At 45.1% G+C, this 20,564-nt stretch overlaps 1 protein-coding gene across 2 annotated transcripts in view; it reads right to left on the bottom strand.

Annotated features, from left to right (window-relative positions):
• The window catches only part of cacna1ab (calcium channel, voltage-dependent, P/Q type, alpha 1A subunit, b), a 174,714-nt gene that overhangs the window by 142,171 nt on the left and 11,979 nt on the right, over positions 1 to 20,564 (bottom strand). The window contains exons 1-2 of one of the 2 annotated variants that reach the window (XM_037093126.1): positions 13,724 to 13,913; positions 12,886 to 13,278 (exon numbers count right to left, since the gene is read on the bottom strand). In XM_037093126.1, the coding sequence (XP_036949021.1) occupies positions 12,886 to 13,274 (389 nt within the window). In that variant the 5' untranslated portion in view covers positions 13,275 to 13,278; positions 13,724 to 13,913. Of the gene's footprint in view, positions 1 to 12,885; positions 13,279 to 13,723; positions 13,914 to 20,564 lie in introns of those variants that run through there. The other variant, XM_037093118.1, reaches the window with a different exon arrangement.

Here is a 20,564-nt window from a genome sequence, read left to right as displayed (position 1 = left end):
AATTGTCGTGCATGTTGCCACCCTGCCAGCAGGAGTGGAGACGGCAGGGACAGAACATTTCACATGATGGTGCGTGATTTTGTTTGACCCGATTATTTGACGAACTTTGCCACAAAGATTGAAGAACGGCAACATTACGATCACGCTCAAACTCACCAGCTAAGAGACAGAACACACACACACATGTTGTTTCAGAGGTTAATTAGAAAGGACCGTGCAGTGAACTTCTGTGAAAAGGTAAAACTCGACTTCTTACTTGGCGAATTGGACTCTGCTAATTGCTTTTCTTTGCAACGTGTGGGAGAAAAACAGGCTTGTCCAAAAATCTCCACCACTGCCATTACCGCCATGCTGTGCAGCCCAACCCTAAAACACACCCACCATCCGAGGAGGCCGTCTCTCCGGCCCCGAGCGGAGAAACGGCTGTGTCATTACAGGAAGATAACTGTGACTAAGACTATTAGCTAATTGATAGGCTGACTGTGTTGGACCTCTCTGCTGCTGCGGCGGGGCGGTCCGGGGCTGACACAACAAAACCAAACGCGTCCAAAGGGTTCTGCTGTCATCACGAGACGTCCGCAAAAATCACCTGTGAGGTTCCGTTCGTCTCTGACCGAGGCAGCAGAATAAATACATCCAGCATTTAATGTGTTTAACTTTAATTTTCCAAAGTACATCTCGACTCCCGACATCGAGGGGGAGGGAGGAGGAAAAACGCTGAAGATGCAAACCTGCTCGCACAAGCCAAAAAATGTGAACGGGGTCTATTAGAAATGATGAAAATGGAGCAGCAGCCAACAAAAAAAAAACTAAACAAAAAAACGCCTCATGCTGGGCTACGACCCAAAATCCTCCACCTCTGAGCTCACAGCCTGATTTACAGCCCGTCCACTGGAACAGTATAAAATGTGGAAGTGGGATTTTTTTGTTGTTGTTGTTTCGTAGCATTTTGCTCAACACATGTCACCAGAAGAATCACACTGCTGGACAGAAACACAAGAGGAAACCTGTGATGGTTCCCTGATGACCCACGTTTACAGAGCGCTGTGGAACTTTAAGGGTTTAAAGTGTTTTAATACAGCATGACGGTGTGTATTAATGCATGAAGTACATGCATTTCCCCCGCGCGTGGTTTAGGGAAAAGGATATTTGTTCAAACTCGCTGCCTTTGCGCGCAGCTCGCTCCTCGGAGAGAACAGAAGCGGTTCCCGGTGGATTCCTGCTCATTAAAATAAAGGACGAATCAATGATTTCTAGAAAACTTTCTATTTATCCAGGAGAGGAATCTGCTGAGCAGCCAGGCTTTTAATGCTTCACAGGCTGGTGTTTCTCAGATTCAGCCCCCCTCACACATACATTTACATCTCATACCTCAGGTGTTTGGTTTGCATGTGTGATTTATGTGATCGGTTTAATGCAAGAAACTGGAGAAATAACGGCAAAATCTCTCTGTGGTGTTTGAGTCTGCAGAGAGCTGGACTCTTTAAACGAGGTCCTTTATAAAGAGTGTGTGTTGCTGCTGTTTTCATGTTTGTTCCAGTCTAACATGAGGACGCTGCTGGTGTGTATGATGGTGGCAGAGTGGGAGTGATGGTTGTGTGTTCGGTACCATGACTGATTCAGCTGAGCAGTCCTCTACTGACACACTGTGGTCACATGAGGTACTGCAGACAGGTGAGGCGACACACACACACACACACACACACACACACACACACACACACAGGTGTAAAGTTTAGTTTAGTGGAGTTTTGAGGACTTTAGTTCAATTGTTTTTTTTTTCTTTATTCGTCTTCATGACGTCCAGAGACAGATGTTGTACGTTTTAATCCACAACACATGTTCAATAAGTTATTATAATTACTAATATATCCACTAAATATCTGATGTTGTCTTATTATTGGTTAATATGAGACTCTATTGATCATCTGTGTTGAATGCAGGCTGTTGTGTAATAGTTGTGCTGTGATGAGATTTGTTATATTGTTGTAATAAAGTAATCTATGAAGCTGATATGGAGTAATTAAAATAAGTCCAGCCTCATGAAGCATCTGTTGTTATTCATTATGAGAAAAATCAAGCGAGTGTCTTCAGTTAGTACTTCAGAATGTACCCGAGTCAAACCTTCATGTAAAAGCATAATTACGATGAAAGAGGCACTTTTAAGATTTACCGTGTTGTTGTTTTCGTGTCAAACTCATTTTCAGTGGGAGTGCTACGGGCACTTTTACCATAGCATCAAAATCTGTTTTTTTAAAACAGTAAGAAGTCTGGACACAACATGAAACTCTGCTGGTAGCATCACCAGGGTCTCTACACATGAACACCAGCACTGGGAAGCTTGTTTGTGTGCACAGAGTCACTAAAAAGAAAGTTTTTGAACAGCTCATGTTAGCAGTAGCTTGTTCAACATGTAAATGTATTACTAACATAAATGTATGTCATCATCTATGACCATTTTTGTCTTCTGTGATTGTAATGTTATGTGGACTTGTGTGTTTTTTTATGTTTAATGTATGTAAAGTTGGTAATAATCACATCTGTGCTCTCATTTAAAGGTCCAATACGTGTGATTTGGTGGCATCTAGCAGTGAACGCCTCTCGTCTCAGCCTCCCCGACTGTTAAAACCTGAACATCGTTTGGTCTTTCAGCTCCAGGCAGCTGTGAGACTCGACCGACTGTGTGGAAGACGACCTGCAGGTTATTATACACGGATGAAAACATAATTATCGATATCATGTTCCATTTCTGGCCTTTAATCTCCCTAAATCCTTCACACTGGACTTTAAAATGTTGGTTTTTAATGCAGGAGTGTTTCTACTCTGCTTCTGCTGGAAGTGGACTTGCATGTGTTTGTGTCTGCTGCCACCTGGTGGTCACACAAAGTCCTGCAGAGACTCTTGTTGTTCTGTCGCCTACATGAATCCCAGTTGTTCCACAGACGGATGATGATCTCTTCACTGCCGCTCCTCCGTCCTCAGTCTGCTCTCTGCATCACCTCCTTATTCTTTATCACCCTCAGCTCATATCGGAGCTCCTCCTCCTGTCTTTCTTTCTTTTTCTCCCAGAGTACATCTCGTCTATGTCTTGATAGTTTCTGTCTTCACCTTCACTCATCCCTCCCTCGCTCCATCGTTCCCCTTTGATGACTTTTTTTTTTTTTTAGTCCAGTTTCTCTAATCGCACTAACGTCCTCTGAAGCACAAGGACGCCGTGTTCTCAACCTGGATGTTCAGGCTGGTGTTGAGATGTACAGCAGAAAGTAGAAGATGTAGAGGGAAAAGTTTGCAAAAAAATTCATGAGTCATCTCAAAATGTGAGACTCTTGGATGAACGCAGGGGGATCGAGCAAATATCAAGTTTCTGTTCCAGAATCAGATCTTTCTGAGTGAATAAATACACATTTTACAAGATGTAACAGAGAGAGAAGTAATAAAAGTTAAAAAAATAAAATAAAATGCTCTAATAACATCAACACCAGAAGGGTTGTGAAGACTGAAGACTGAATCTGGACTGTGTTCCTGTTATTTAACATTCAAAACATCCCGACAACGGAGCTCCAAACCCATGAAGCCCGGTTACCAAACAGTACTGTAAATCAAGTCCAGTGTGTGTGTGTGTGTGTGTGTGTGTGTGCGCATGGAGCTAAACTGCGTCACAGCGTGTGTCAGCGTGACGCATCGAGTCCTGTATCACCTTGCTGTTACTAACACACACACACACACACACACACACACACACACACACACACACACACACACACACGGAGAGAGGGGACTCTGATTTATGGTCCCGAACACATAAAATCAAACACAGATAACGAGATCGCTGATCAGCGTCGACACAAGAGGGCAGCAGCTTCACACTGCACTGGTCCTGTGTGTGTGTGTGTGTGTGTGTGTGTGTGTGTGTGTGTGTGTGTGTGTGTGTGTGTGTGTGTGTGTGTGTGTGTGTGTGTGTGTGTCGTTCTGAGTAGTTGTCAGTCAAAGCACTATCGGACCTTTGATCAAACTGACCTGCCAGTGTGTGTGTGTGTGTGTGTGTGTGTGGAGGTGGAGGTGAAACAAAGGGGAGGAAGTGGGGTGAGTCACTGAGGATTTGGATGAAAGGGATAAATGGCGGAGAGATGAAGGCTCCTGTAGAAGCAGCCTCACAGTGTGACGCCGTCCTCCGCTGACACACGGCTGCAATTTGTCCGTTTGCTCAAAAAATATTCAACAACGTTCGTTTGTGTGTTTCTGAAAAGCAAAAGTTCTGCGACTGTACGAGTCACCGTCCCTCTCGTGTGATATCGACTCCTCAGACTCAGAATAAACGTATAAAATGAAAACTTTGATGGCATTAAGTAGATTTTAGTTGACACATTTTCAAAAACTGGCTCGTCACTGTAGTTTTTGTGCGTCTGAGGGGATTGTCTTCACTTTGCATCATGCGTGCTGCCTTACAAACGCGGTCAGTGGAGCACATCGCGCCTGGCAGACGTAGCGAGACGGAGACAGACAGAGAGGGAGACGTGTTAGTGTCTCGTATCTGCAGAGACGTTCTTATTTTCTCACTTTGTTGCTGCTCTGTGTCTATTCGACGTCTTTGTGGTGCGTTCAGGAACAGGTGGGACAAAATCCTACTGATTCTACCTTTAACTTTGACAGTCTTTGAATTCTATTAACATGACGTGAGCTTCAGTTAGCTTTGAGCACAAATGTCCTTCAGAGGGAGACTTTTTACTCTGATACTCTGAGTCCCTGTCAGAACCTGAACTCTGTTACTGTACTGGAGGAAACGAGATGAATCAGTACTTTTACTGTTTTTACATGTACAATGTGAAGACATCTGATCTGTGACACTTAGATTCTCACTTCTCTACTGTTTTAACATGAAATTACTTTTGTACAACTTTTCTACACTGTGAGCCTCAATCAGAGTAAAGTAAGAGCTGATCATGAAGGATTTGAATGGAATATTTGATTATATAAACCTGAGGATCATTAAATCGACTCCAATGAATGATGAACACTGAGCGTCATCGGGCGGTTGAACTAAAACAAATGTCGGTCTGTTGAGTCTGAATCCAGAGCGCAGCAGTTAACTGTATCCTGTTAAGCATTTGTGTAAATTTCTGTCTCAATTATCAGATGAATTCTTGAGTTGTGGACAAAAACCACCAAAAATTCTACCCCGCTAATTTTGTAGCCCAACCCAAGACGTTCCCTCGAGGCATCACGTCGGTGCCGTGTTCATGAGAACGCGACAGACAGCCTGACAACACTCTGCCTCCCAGCTCGACTCTCGCAGAGACGCAGCAGTAACGGGGGAGAGGAGGGAGGTTGATAAGGGACAAATGAATGAACGGGAGGAAAGAGGAAAGAGTGGAAGACGTAAAGAGAGGAGAGGAGGAGTGATGGGTGAATGGGAGGGAGGGAGAAGGAGGATGAATATTAAAATGAATGATGTGCACTCTCCAGTCAGAAGTGCAGCTGGCAGCAGAGTGGCGTCGCCCAGCCAGCAAAACAAACTGACTGATGGCGGCACTAATGCAACACAGCAGAGAGAACAGAGAGAGACGGCCGCTGAGGGACAGACGGGCCGACACACACCGACAGGAGGACAGGACCACGCTTTTCTCTTTCCCCCCCTGAACTTTGTTAAAGTGCGTCTCTGAAACGTTTAACACTCGGATAGTTGACGCAGAGAACGTTTCCTCGGAGGTAATTGTGACGAATGTGACGAGGGAGAGACCGACTGCAGGAAGGATGAGCTCACAACACGTGCAATAAAGGAACAGGTCACCCAAAAAATGAAAATTCAGTCACCCAGACTCTGAGTTATTATCTTAACCCCTCTTTTCTAATTCGTCTGAATTTCCACGAGGAGATATCGACGGATCTGTTCCTTTAATTTTTAGTATTTGAATAAAAAATATCCCCACAGACTTTCGTTCTGTCAGAAGTGGAATCATTACATTTTCTGACGTTACACAAAATATTTGGTTTCATGTGTTTATCAGAGCTTGACGGAGAACTGAGACACAGTTTTGATTACCACGAAGATAAGTTTACCACTCGTTGACGTGCTGAGTATCAGATTCACACGGGATCAAAGTTTGTTTTGAATCCGTCCAGCATCTGATGCAAGTCTATCTAGTTTTTTTATTTAAAGTTGTTTCTCTGTCATATGATATTTAGTTGCACATCACAAGTAATAACCAGTTTTGTAGTAAAATCATAAATAATTTCACCTGGTCACCTTGTAATGGAAGTACAGGTTCCCATCATCCTTTGCAACTGACGACAAAAAAAAAAAAAACAGCAAGAAAGAAAAGACAAAAGTTCCACTGCCGCCTCACGACTTGATTGATTTTTAAAAGACTCTGTTGGAAATCTGCTCTGCTCAGGAAATTATAGAAATTATGGAGCTGGCTTTCAAAGAAAGGTTTGAAAATGTTTCTGTTGCACAAAGAAAAGAAAAAAAAAAAGAAATATATTATGCAAATAACTAAAAACGTGACATCCAGTTATTCAAATTCTGCAACTGATCAAGAATTCAACATTTACTGTTACATATCTAATCAGATGTGACCAGACTTGTAATATTCAGGAATTACAGACCGCCACTAAAACTGAATCAAGCAGCTCAGAGCGTTGACAGTTTCAACATACAGATCCAGAACATCAGCGTGAAGCAGAACCGAGCCTTCACACTGTTTCAGAACCCGTCTGACCGTCTGACTGCCTGCGTGTGTTCGCTGCCCCGTCTGACAGACTTCAGTGCAGCTTCAGACGTCAGATGTGCTCCAGATAAACTTCGTGACGACAATCAAGCTGAAAGAAAAGGTGGAAGGGAAGCCATCTCTCACCAACAAGCTACTGCTAACATGAGCTGTTCAAAAACTCTCTTTTTAGTGACTCTGTGTACACAAACAGTGTTGTCAGTGCTGGTGTTCATGTGTAGAGACCCTGGTGATGCTACCAGCAAAGTTTCATGTTGTGTCCAGACTTCGTACTGTTTTAAAAACAGAGATTTTGATGCTATCGTAAAAGTGCCCGCAGCACTCCCATTGAAAATGAGTTTGACCTGAAAACGAGAATACAGCAAATCTTAAAAGTGCCTCTTTCATCGTAATTATGCTTTTACACGAAGGTCTGAGTTGGGTACATTCAGATAAAAAGCCTCAGTTGCATTTTGGCGAGAGTTTCACTTTTATGACAAAAGAAAAGCGTCTCTGAACAGCTCCGCTTTGTCTCGGTGCTGCCTGCCTGACGCTCGGCTCTGGTTATAGAGGGGACAAAAACTATCTATGGTATGTTTTATGCACCTGGAATGAGTGAACACACACACTCAGACACACACAGACACACACACAGAGTGGTGTGTGGCGTTGATAGCTTTTGGCGAGAAGTTGCAGCTGTAGCGTGAGGGCACTGCAGATGGCGGCCGCCTCCGTCCGAGGAGAGAGAGGAGGACGGAGACGGACGGAGCAGGTGGTATAAAAGACAGAGAGGAAGAAGGAAAGAAGAGGGTTCGATAGAAGATAATTAATTATGTTACTCCCCAGCTCCACCCTCTCGTACAAACATCGAGGCTTATAAAACTGTTCCACTTGAGATTTCCTCCTCTTCCTCCTCTGCAGCGGCTTAATGACACCTGACTGGAAGTCAGCACAAACAGCTGTTAATGTCAACGAAGCTGCGCCTAATTATTGCAGGATGATGAGAGAGGAATTTGTCTATTTGTCGCTCGTGTCGCCCTCCCGCTACATCTGGGCTCCTGTAGAAACACCTCAGACTCTACAGAAAAAAAAAAAAGACCAGCTCCAGGTAACAAAAACACAACGATTAGTTAGTTTTCAGCGATTATACGCTATGACAAGATACATGTGAACATAATTTCTGCCAACAGAAGTCCAAACTATCGCTGCAGAACCACCACAGGATGGAAAACAATAATAATAAAACAAAATGTACTAAACGAAGGTTGCCTCAGACGGAGGAGGCGACCGTCACATGTGTCGTATCTCTGAGGTGAAGTATGTCACAGCGTTTGGTTCATGTGCTGCAGCCGGTTGGTTATGAGCAGGAGCTTCTATCCTCCGTCACCGAGCTGTCGGCGTGACAGCAGGTGTGCTGTCTGTACGAGGCAGGAGCTGCAGATTTGATTAGCCAGGATTGATGTGAACCACACAGCCTCCACCTCCTCCACCTACACCAGGTGTCTTTGCTTATGAAGAGACTGAAAATGGAGTCCTCCTGTTGAGTCAGTTCAGCGCCGTAATTGTGACTGCTGTTCAGTTTGTTTTGTTAATTATGGTTCCATCCATGGGAAGCCTTTTTTTTCTCTCTTTCTTTTAATTAAGAGGGTTCGGTGAGTCATCCGTCAAATATAAAAAGGGTTATAGTCATTTGTCCTTGTTGGAAGGATTTTTAATTCTTGTCATTTTGTCCATCTCACTCCAACTTCTACATCACAACATCTGCCAAGAAATGACAGATTTAACCAAGAGTAGTTAAGTTCTTTGCTTGTTTTTGGCTCATTTACTGTCACAAAAAGACAAAAACATCATCTCTCTCTTCAGCATGAACACATGAGGGGGTCAGCTCCTCCCTCTGACCTGTCCTGACACGTTTCTGCCGCTTGAGCTCTAAACCACAAACCGTCTCAGCTTACTGTGACCTTTAGGAATCACACCTACAGTAAGTGAACGCTGGTGACGGAGAAGAGGTGAAAGAAACACGAGCATGACGAGGAAGGAAGGAGAGCGTCTCGTTTGACAAATACAATCAACACGGTCAAATCTACAAGATGTGTCCCAGAAAAGAGCAGAAATCAACTTTTGACGTCTCCTCACTACATCTGAAAACAAATATCTGAACTCACATTTTAAAAAATGATCGATTTTATTTGGCGTCACGCGCCGCCTTCCCAACATCACCAGACTGATTTCAGACGTAAGAAGCCGTAAACAGACAGAGAGGGAGGCTGGAATGTGGAGAAAAGGCGTGTTAGTGTCTCGTATCTGCAGAGAGTTTCTGATTTTCTCTCTTTGTTGCTGCTCGGGACGCTTTATCAACCCAACATGTGTCTATTTGACGTCCTGGGAATGAGACTCAACAATCAACTGTCTTTGTGGTGCGTTCAGGAACAGCTGGGACAAAATCCTACTGATTCTACCTTTAACTTTAATAGTCTTTGAATTCTATTAATATGACGTGAGCTTCAGTTAGCTTTGAGCACAAATGTCCTTCTGAGGGAGACTTTTTACTCTTAACTCTAGGTCTTATCCTCCTTCTCCTTGAATTACTTGCTAAAGTTTAATAAAAATAAATGAACCAGACACACACACACCTCTCCAGGACTGTAACTGTCCACAGGGTGAACCACAAAACAACAAGAGCTGTGAATCCAGCAACTGGGACTGTTTTTCATCCCCCTGCACGTCTTTACAGATGGATTTGATTTTTTACTGGTGGTGAAAACAATGTGCTGTATTTCTGCAGAATCTGCACTGAAATGCCAACTCTGAAATATAAAAGCTCACATTACTGCAGACACGACAGAAACCACCACAGTTCTGCTGCAATTATTATTATTTTCAACTATTTGAGATCATTCATGTTAGCAGGACGGTTGTAACGCAAACATCCGATCAGATTTCATCTCTTCTTCATTCTCTGATATGTTCTTTTGTTATTTGATTGATTTTAACTTTTTTTTTTTTGGCAGCATATGGAATCTGTGTGTCCTGCCAACGATAACGAACTCATCGAACTGAACGCGGTGCCAGAGACAGGTGATCCAGCCGGAAGCCGTAAACACGCTCTCAATCGCAATTAGACGGGAGTAATGGCGAAGGACGGATGATCCGCTGCGGCGGTCGTCGGTCCCGTATCTGCCATTTGGGTGTGATCGACTGTGGACTACCTCTGAGACTGCCTGGGAGGGGAGGGGGGGCATTAAAAGAGAGGGAGTGGCGAGGCAGACAGTCACACGGGACCAGAGGGTAATAAAAATCCTTCTAACCTACCGTCAATCTCTTCCATCTGTGGATCCACTGCGTGACAGGGTAAGTGGGGTTTTAACCTGTCATGTCTAATAAAAATCAGCCGCCGCCCCTCCAGGCTGCGCTGACACACCTGGTCTGATCTGCAACTGGGTCAGCAGCTGTCTGCCCGCCAGTCTCTCTGCTGGTCTGTCCGTCACACAGAGCGAGGCGATGGAAATGTAAAAGTCTCTCGGTCACAGAGCTCTGGAGTCGGGCCGGCGGTGGGAAAAAGGTCCCGGTTTCAACTCAGGTAACATTTAGAGGAACCGCGTGGTACCGTGCATGTTCTCACTGCAGCTGAACTCACGTTAATTTTACTGATTACTTTCTCTTCTCTGTTTGAAATCAGCTGCTGAGGACTTTGATTGCTCGAGAGAAACCTGCAGACTCTCCGACTGTGAGTCACTATCGAGAGACACAGAGAAACGACTTTCAATTCTAAAAAACATATTTACAGCAACTACGAAGTGACAAGTTTTTTTCTTTGGTGGCACCCAGATAATCAGTATCAGTAGTCAGAGCTGAGAAAATACATGACGCTTTAAACCAAACTGAATTCTTAAATGCTGTTTCAAGGCTTTTTCTTGCCGAGCTGGCAACGATCTGGACAGTATGTACTTGTTAAATCTACAGACACGGCTCGTGTTATGAAAGAAAACATTCCCTTTCTGAGCTGTACAATCAATCAGCGAAGACACAAAGCTATTGATTTTCTCACTTGTTTGAATCCCTTCTGTACTTAAAGCCCTCGCACTATTTGGACACGATGTATTGATTTTAGAATAAATCTCATAGCTTCTGATTCTGAAGCGGCCAAATCGCCTTCTGATGAACCCACGGTTGGAAAGTTGAGTCTGTTCTTGACCCTCGGACTGGAATCGATGAAGATCTGCTGATAAGGCCTGAAATAATGAAGGCGCTGGTCAAATAACATGAACCTTAAAAGGGTCTTTCACCAAGAGGACTTCCCTACGAGTCAGTCGGGTCTCCGAGCTACGCTTCTTCAGGAAAACATGCACTATACGTATGTGGTGGCCGTCGATAGTCAAGGCCCGTCCAAGCAGATATTTTAAGATCTTCGTCCCCGACCCAACTTCTCCAACCCTCCTATAAAAAGAGTCACGATAAGACTGGTTTCAGAAGCCAGCGTCTGATCTCGTATCTCCCCGACATGAGCAAACATTCAGCCTGCTTGATATCTTTCAGACGTCTCCTCGGCAGAGCTCCAGGATATCGTGTCTTTTGAACAACTCGCGTTCGGCCGCCGAGCGCCAGTTTGCCTCTGATCTGGAGGCTTTTTGTCGCGGATCCACAAGAAAAACTGTTTGCAAATGATAATCATGGCTGTAAACCTGCAGTGTGAACTGGGCATGAAGGTTTTTTTTTTTTTTATCCGTCCATCTGTTCGTCTTTGTTCTGTCTAACAACACAAACTGTTTTGGCGCTGACACGTCTCCTACATCTGATCCTTGGACGGTGGTTGACCAAATGTCACTATTAGATGAGAATTTTTTGGCATAAACACTTTGATCGATGTAACTTTAAAACAGATTTCCAAAGCTTCTACCTGACGTGCAGCCTGACATGATTCTCCCTCTCGCAGCTCTCGCTTATTAAGTAGAAGTATTTTTCCACCGAGACTTTCGTCCACACCCTGTATTTGCTAATTACTGATTGGATAAACTGGGACCTTGTTAGGACTGCTAGATCCCAGATATGATTACTGCAATTAGTGTTGAACAATAGTAATTATGTTTTATGGCTCTTCCGCTGTCTCTGGGGGGGGGATGCTGTGTTTGGTAGCTAACAGATAAGCTGAAGGAGTTTTTGCACACCTAAGATATAAAACATGCAGGATAATGAATCAGTGTCTCTACAGGAAACAACAGGAGAGGGTGGAGACGAGGGATGAACGTATAGACGGAGAGGTGGAGGTAAAGCTCTCCCTGGTGCTCTGACACAAGCTGATTTGATGATAAGTGTTGATTACACATCGTTTTTCCAGCTGCAGTTTACCAACTTCACTTCAGTTTTAAAGCCCCTCCGCTGTATTTACATCCTTCTGGGCATTTTAGGCGCTTTCAGCTGACAGTTTTTGGTTTTCACTGCACATTTACTGTTTTTCGTTCATCATCCAGAGTTTCCAGCAGCAGCAGCTGTTTTCAGCAAACAAGCTCTGATAAAACCTACCATATGCCACCTGGCCCGGGTTCTCCCCTCCCGGTTCTGTATCACAGCAGTTCATGAAATAGTCACGGTGAATCTGAAATTGTTTTCATGAGTACCAGACACTCCCAGTTTTATTTCACTGCCCTCTCCTGGCATCACAATCCTCCTGAATTCTCAATTTCTCCCAGTTTACGACATTTTTACCTCTTTTTTTTTTTAGTGATCTGTAGTCTGCTGAGGAGTGGAGGAGAAAACAGATTTCAGACGGGGATCGTGTTGTAGCGGCGACACGAGCGCACGGTGGAGATTCACAACGATTCAAACCATTTGGTGGAGCTGCAGACTGACTGTGAATAACTATACATGTTTACGCGCCGTGTCAGGTGAGCTGATGGCATCATGTCACTGGGCCGTCGTGACAGACGCTGGTGTTATGAAAGTATAGGAGGAGGAAATCAGTTTAAACAAAGTCACTGAACTTTGTTAGCGTTTTTCTTCAGATTCAAGTCCCGTCAAGCGTTGAAAGTGAAGTTATGAAGTTCATTCAAATACCTGATTTTGTTGCTGTCAGGGGCTAAAAGAACTTTTCGGTTTTCAGGAACATCAGAAAAAATTCAAATACAGGGCAAAGTGTAAACCTGTAACATATCCAGAGTAGTAAATAATGATCTGTACTCACTCCCACTGTTTCCTCCGGGCCTGCGGCGTGTTGTGCCGCTTGTGTGCCTGGTGAGCCAGGATGACATCGCGGTGGTCCACCAGTCCTCCCCTCCTGCGGATGAGTGGGACGGTGGGGTCAGTGCTGCTGGTGACCAGGGACAAGGAGCCTCGACCGGACCGGACCCCGTAGCCGCCGCCTCCGCCGAGAAATGGCACATCTCTGTACTGGTCGACCCGGACGTCGTAGACGGCGTGATAGTAGGTGGGGTTGGGGCCCACGCTGCTCCCGCTGATCGGGGGAGGGGGGCAGCGTAGCGGCCGGTGGACGCCCTGAGAGGAGGAGGAGCAGGATGAGGTCTGGGGCCACACCACCGTGCCGCCATGGTCCTGGTAGAGGGGGGACAGCATGGAGCTGCAGGAGGAGGTGGAGAGAAGAGAGGGAAGAAAAAAGGGAACTTAAGTCCATCTGTTTTTGTCTCCTACTGAAACCAATAACTGGATGAGCATGAACACTTCAGAGCAAAAGTGGGAACAGCCACAAAGAGACTCTGTAGGAAGGTGGGAATCATTGTAGGAGACACAGCTGCTTCTTCCTCCACTCTTGGTGTCACAATTATGTCTTTTCTGTCTGCTTTTGTTTGTGTTTTCGCCCACACCTGACCTGCTTTAGCATCATCAGTCCAGCCCTGTTCCCAGCGTTCGTCCCGGCCTATCAGCTCCCTCCTCGCCGCTCATTGTTTCCTCCTCTAATTCCCCTCGCCTGTGTTTCTCCGCCTCGCTCCACCTGTGCCTCTTCCCTCGTTAGTTTGGATTTAAACCAAGTCATTAGTACAGCCTTTGTCGAGTCATCTGTTTACCTGATCCTGCTGTTTGTCTCTCCTGTTCCTGTGGTTCAGCTTGAGTAAACGCTCTGCGACCGATCTGCCGTCTCTTGCATTTGGATCACTGGATGAAGTTTTATCCAGGATTTATTTAACACGAGGAACAGCGAGACCAGATTTCACAGAAAGCTGAACAGACGAGTCCGAACAAAACACCGGCTTAAGTACAAAGTAATCTAACGAGGGGATGAGGTGCAGGTGGAGCGAGGTGGAGAAACACTACGAAACAAATGAGGGGCTGAAACACTGGAGGGAGGGAAAGACTAACGAGGGAGATGCTGTGCAGGTTAACAGGGCGGGGCTAATTAAACAGATACAGGACAGGTGTGGAGGACAAATCAGGCTGGTGAGGCGCACGAGGAAGCAGGAAGCAAAACAGAACAGGACACAAACCCAGAAAACACATAAAACACACGTACAGTAAAACTGAAATGACAATCAATCAATGAGGAATCAATAAAATGTTATCAGTGGTGTGTGAGGGGACGGTTGTGACACCAGCAGTAAATCACACACAGGTCGACGTTACCGCACGGTGTAACGCTGATTTACACCATTTCAGGTTCCTCTGTCTTAATCAAGGAGTAAATATCTGCACAGTGTGAAATGCAGGCGGCTGCACGCGTCGCTAGGCAAGTTCCCTCGCACTGCTGTTGCTCAGCATCACAATTTATTAATCTCACTGACGTCTCAGTCCCTCCAGACCTCAAACTCAAGAGTGCTGAGAAGAAGGTCAAGAGGGACTGAAACGTCAGTGAGATTAATAAATTGTGATGCTGAGCAACAGCAGTGAGAGGGATCTTCTTTTGTCAACACCGAGGTTCCTTTATCTGCCGTTTTCCCGAGTCGTCTGCAGCGATAACTTGATGTAGTGCTCGGACGGCACGTCAGCATTTTTCAACCAATATTTGGATGAGGGCTTGTTTTTTTGTTTTTTTCCCCAGGCAGCTCTTTTTTACATTTGCTTCTTCTCAACTTTCCACGCGAGATATAAGCCAGTATTGTTTTGCCCTTGGTTAGGAAGAAAAAGGAAAAAAGAGTGAGAAGGGAGAAGAATGTGAATCCACATGGAGACATTAACAAACCACACATTCAATAAGAGTCCAGAGGACAAACAACGACGAGAGGGAGGGAGAGAAAAGAAGGGTGGACAGGAAGATAAAAGGGGGAAACACTCTTAATTAAATGCCTGCAAGGACTAATGACACTAACCTGGCATTTCAATTTAACTACGTAAACTAACTGCTGCCGGTCTACGTGTGTGTGATGGTGTGTGTGTGTGTGTGTGTGTGCAAACAGCATTTTTCCTCACCAGTTATCTGCTGAGCGTGCATTACACATTATTTCTCCCTGACATGGTGTAAAGCGAAAACTAATTCACAGCGACAGGCGCACACACACAGATTTACGCTCACACACTGCAGGTACAATGATGAGACATACTGCTATGGTAAGGACTTTGTTGGGTGATTGAGAGTGTGTGTGTGTGTGTGTGTGTGTGTGTGTGTGAGTGTGTGTGAGCCGCAGGGCTTGAGGTCTGGTTGTATTAGCGGTAGCAGCAGAAAGCGCAAAAACTCGGACTCGTGCACAGTAAAAAAAACACATAGCAAGGGCAAAACTACAGAGCGGACTCAGAGAGGTGACGGGATCACGAGGGGAGACGGAGACGTTGATGGACGGGTAGAGAAGACAGAAGACGGTGAGCTGGGTGGACAGATGAGGGGAGGAAAAAAAAAAAGAGGGGGAAGACAGTGAGACGTTGGGGGGTCGTGGGGTTAACAGGAAAAATGTAAGCAGCGTTTACCCTGCAGGCATGATGCACAGAGTCCTTTAATAAAAGCTACAGAGGCAGCAGAAAAGCAGCGAAAGAGCGGGAGAGATTAGGGGACACGACAGGATGAGTGGAAGAATGACTATTTGCTAAGAGAGAAAGACGAGGCAGAGCCGTGCACATGAAGCAAAATCCTTTCTCGCTCTCAGTCATTGTGTGTCTGTGACAGCAGAGGGGAGGCTGCTGGACGTCTGGCTGAGCTGCGTACTACGACAGATCCACACGCTGCAGATAAACGCAGCAGAGCACCAGTGACGTCCTGCTGCAGCCGGGGATATCACTCATCCATCCGGGGAGCTACGAACCTCCGCGGTTGCAGCCGTGGTTAAAATCTGATATTCAGTTATCAAATTGAATAATCTGGGGGTTTTCGGCTGTTGTTCCAGCAGGTCCTCCCCGACCAAATGGTGTTATTTCAATCCCTCTTTTGAGTTTTGGAGTCATTATAGGCGCTGACGTCAGAGAAAAACTGTCAGGTGACGTTAAAAAAAAAAACTTTAAAAAGCCAGAATCACGTTAAATGACATGTGAAGATCTTAAAATACGTAACAGCTGGAAGTATAGGCAGCTTACAACGACCCTTTTTTACATTTATTGTCAGTAAAGACAGGCGCAAAGGAGGAAGTCATGTCAACGAGTCACAAAATTCAGGATTCATGACGTGCTTTCTGTAGGTGTGGACTTTTTGAACTTTGAAGATCTTTTACATGCACAAGAACATTTACAAACCACCGAATTGAAGGAAAACATGAAAAAGCATAATAGGTTTCCTTTAATATTACGTATTATCTTACGAGTGCCTCCAACTTTCTCCCTCTTTCCTTTGTCTGCTCACCTTTTCTCTCTCTGACATTCTGCTGTAAAATAAAACAAGTAAAATCTAAAATACATCGTGAAAACAGGTGAAATTACTTCAAACACTGTCGCGTAGTTGCCCCCCCCCCAAAAAAAAAACACGTCTGAAACAAATGCTGTTTTCAGTTTTTTGTTCTGCAATCTGCGCCCGAGCCACGCAATTATGACTCTGCTCAGCTGGTAATTGGGGAAGGAGCTGCAATCACACACTAAACTGAACAAATGTATTCATCCTGCTGGCTCCTGAAGCATCACTGACGTCAGAACCTTTAGTTTCCAGTGGACACTAATAAAAAACAACAGTGGGAGATGAACGGCCGGACCCGGCTCACAAAATTGAACATGACTCACCCCGAATTTCTTATTGTGATTTAAGTTATTTTGCACCGGGTGTTTCCTGTAGTCCCGTCCTCTCCCGCTGAGTCGGGCAGGAGGGAGGGGACATAAATAAAGGTGGTGTTACTGCAATGTGTGCGTAAACACCGATGCTTCAGAAAAGGCAGAGTGTGTTTGGTGCATTTGAGACGGACGGAGGAGTGAAACGGCGGAGCGATGCCTCAATGTCACACAAGCAGGATTTTGATTGGAAGGTCAGTGAAGTGAATCCCTGGGCAGCGCTGGGAGAATCTGGCCGGAGAAAGTGGACGAGTAAAACCTTTTTCCCTTCCCCTGAAGCGGTCCAGAGCCGCTACTCAGCTGCCATCATTTCTCCGAATTCACTCTGAAAAACACCTTTTCATCAGTACAGTAAAGCAGTGGGGATTCAGCAGAGGTAGAGCTGACTGGTCAAGTTGTTTTTGCACATGTAAGGTCAAGAGATGGCGTTTTATGTGACAGCTGCATTTAAGTGCACAGCCTCCATCTTTATGACATAATAGCCCCCCGATGTGTTTGTTGAATCCTATTAGCAGATATCAGCTCATAAATGTGACAGAACCGATTCTAACACTGCATTTACTGCAAGCCAGATAATAAAAGTCAAACACAAACTTAATGATGTTTGTTGTAGCGTGCGTTCTCCTCCGTTCTGCCAGGTAATAACGACAATACAACAGCTCCTATCATGAGTTTCTGGTGGTCCGAACTCAAGTTAATTACAGTGCGAGAGCCTCCAGCTGAATCGCCCACGCAGCCAACAATGAGGCCTGATTAGTACCAGCGGTGCAGGACTGTGGGATCAAACAATGGCTCCAAATCGCCCAAGAGATGAATGTCGTAAAATGAACATAATTTCAGTTTGTCTTAAGAAAGATGAGTTTGTTATTGAGTCATTGTTGGACGACACACACCAACTAGGACAGCCTGGTTATGGAGCGCTGCAGGGACGATGTATTTCTGGAGGCTCAACTGGAAGTTAGCATCGCCTTGGTTCCCCAAATGAGATTTTTCGATTGTATTTTGGATTATCGCTCAATGTAAGATCTGTGGCAAACACAAGTTTCTGTCACGTTTGGTTCAGTAAGGCCATTTTCACAGATGAACACCACTTTTAATTGTAAATGAAACCACCAGAAGGAAAAAGCTATCGTTTGGCTATAAACGAGCTACATCACGGTCACGACTATGAAGCTTCTGCTACAACATACACACATAAACTGATCAATGTACATGTTGTAAAGTTACAGTTAGAATAGTTTGTAACCGAACACAAACCTTATTTCTCATTTTCCCCAAAAACCCCACTTAAAAAAACCTGCTAACGTTGAGATTAGAGGAACGAGAAGTACAAAAATGCAAACTGATTTCAGGGTTTCATTCCTGCAGCAGGGCTGGTCGCCTACGTTAGCTAATTAGGCGACACGTTAGCAACCATTCCAGTCGAACTCCCGTCCCCCGTCTGTCAAAAATCCTTTTGTTTGGAAGCAAGAGCAGCCATCTTGTGGGCCTAACAGAGGTTTATTTCAGCTGCGTCATGCACACAATAATCTTCTTATTTTGTCCTAAATTATTTTTGTGTCCGTCGCAAATAAACCAAAATACACGTGACACACACGTCCATATCGCACGGAGCTATACGTCTGCAAAGATCTACTGTACCTCCGCCCTGATGGAGGTGGTGTCAGGATTACAAAACTGGAATAATGAAGGGTGAGAACAAGACGACGCAGAGCACCGGGACTGTTTTTCTGTTGGCTCTCAGCAGCTCGACTCCTTTAGGAACCAGATGCTGGTACGACCTCATCTCCTGTCGTCCTGTGTGATTGAATGTGCCGGCGGCTGACAGCGCTGTCAACAGCCAATCAGGAGAGATGCTCTGTTAGTGCACAATACTTATTACTAGGAACTATGAACAGGACTCATCCTGATGGACCGCGGACTCATGGGAGCATCCCTCTCTGTCTCTCTCGTGGCTGCTGCTGCCTCACATATTGACGGATCTGGATCGTCATACTCTGGACTCTGCTGGATAATCGCTCTCCTTTACTGTCTCCAATATGTCTGCTACTGTAAAGTTTGATGCCTCGATCTTTTCGTTCTCGAATCGAGCACCTAAAGACAGAGGATGTCGCTCAGTGTGCAGATCGTGAAGCCCTCTGTCTCTGACTGGGTCGACATCCAGTATTTTCACATCACAGGTGATGAAAAGAGGCATTAAAATGCAAGTCTTGCAGGTTAGATGTGAGACTCAGTGGGCTGTTGGAGGAGTTTTGTGTGCTGCGACTGGGTGGAGGGCATGAAAAGGCTGATGAAAAGCTTCGAAGTCGGTCATTTTGTGTTGCTCTGCGTACAATGACTGGAAGAATTGTGTCCGAGCAGCGGGACTCATCAGTCAGTCAACTCCAGTTCCTCCACAGAAAAGGCGTTAAAATTTAGCTTAAAAGAATAAATGAACAAAGATAGAATCGTTCATAACACATCGTGTCATTCAAACGCGTCACTCGGAGAACAGGCTGCCTCTGGATCAGTCAAACGCAGCTCCTGGTCTCCTGGTGTTCTGACCGTCTGACTGCCGCTGACCTCTTTCTGCCTGTCAGCCTCCCCCAAACGCTCTGACCTCTCAGGTCACAGCTCTCTGACTGCTGCATCCATCAAGAAGCAGGTGAATGCTAACAAGCCACAATGTTTTCATCTCTCACGTCCGCTCTGAGGCTCAACCTGAACCTGAAAAAAATCCTCCCCATTCGTTTTCTGCCCTCGTACTGTTTTTTTAAAACAGCTGAAAGCTAAACGGCTGCCTGGAGACACGGCTGCTCATTTGTATGCAGGACTTCATGAATGTGTTAAATTGGATACAGCAAACACAACATTTGAAATCATTTAATTCAGACAGTTGCCAGAATTGTGGTTCCCAGTGCAGTTTGAATGAGCCTGGAGCTCAGCTGAACAGAACCAAACAACGTCCGGTCAACATGGTCTATCTGGGGATCTGTCTGTTTAGGTTTCATATTTCTTTCTCTCTCATCACAGCGCTCTCGTCAGCGTATAAGGACACGATCACACATGACAATGGTCCGATTTACTGTCTTAAATAGCCACAAACACGATGTCTTTTAAAAATATCCAGTGTTGTGACTCTGCTGTCCGCCGTTTGGCAGCCCTGCTGGCCCGGAGCTCTCAGCTGGTTCGCAGTCTGTACTGATTTTTTGGATCTGTTCTATTTTCTTGACGTGCTACGAGCACATCTGGCAGAGAAAACACACTGATAAACTAGAAGAAAGACAAGAAATTAGAAGTAGTGTCACAGGTGTTTATTCCTCAGAGCTGAGCAGTCACACTCTTACAGGTCGGCTCGCCGGTGTGGCAGCGACAGGTCGATAAAAATAATCAATAATTATCTATATCGACTGGTATGAAACTTCACTCTCATGATAGACCACATGGGACAGGCCTCGCACTCAAACTGACAAAGGAAACAAATCAGTTTGATGCAGCGCAGCCAGAAGTGTCAATTGAGGGAAACACCAAAACCACTGAGGTCAACGTGTCAGCACAGAAATATCTCTGTGAAAAAACACTATCTGCTTTTACATGGAGCTTAATATTCCAGTTATAATCAGTTTTAAAGACCAAACAGAATAAACAACAACTCAAACCCGAACCAAATCTAAATCGGTTGTCGAGGACGAGGTTAAACCGAACTGATCGTAAACACGTATTAACTTTCTCCACCAATCAAAGACGAACTGATTT

The sequence above is a fragment of the Acanthopagrus latus genome, chromosome 1 (genome assembly GCF_904848185.1).
Source record: "Acanthopagrus latus isolate v.2019 chromosome 1, fAcaLat1.1, whole genome shotgun sequence".
NCBI lineage: Eukaryota > Metazoa > Chordata > Actinopteri > Spariformes > Sparidae > Acanthopagrus > Acanthopagrus latus.
The sequence above is the reverse complement of the archived record's forward strand: the minus strand, read 5'-3'. Positions and strand labels throughout refer to the sequence as shown.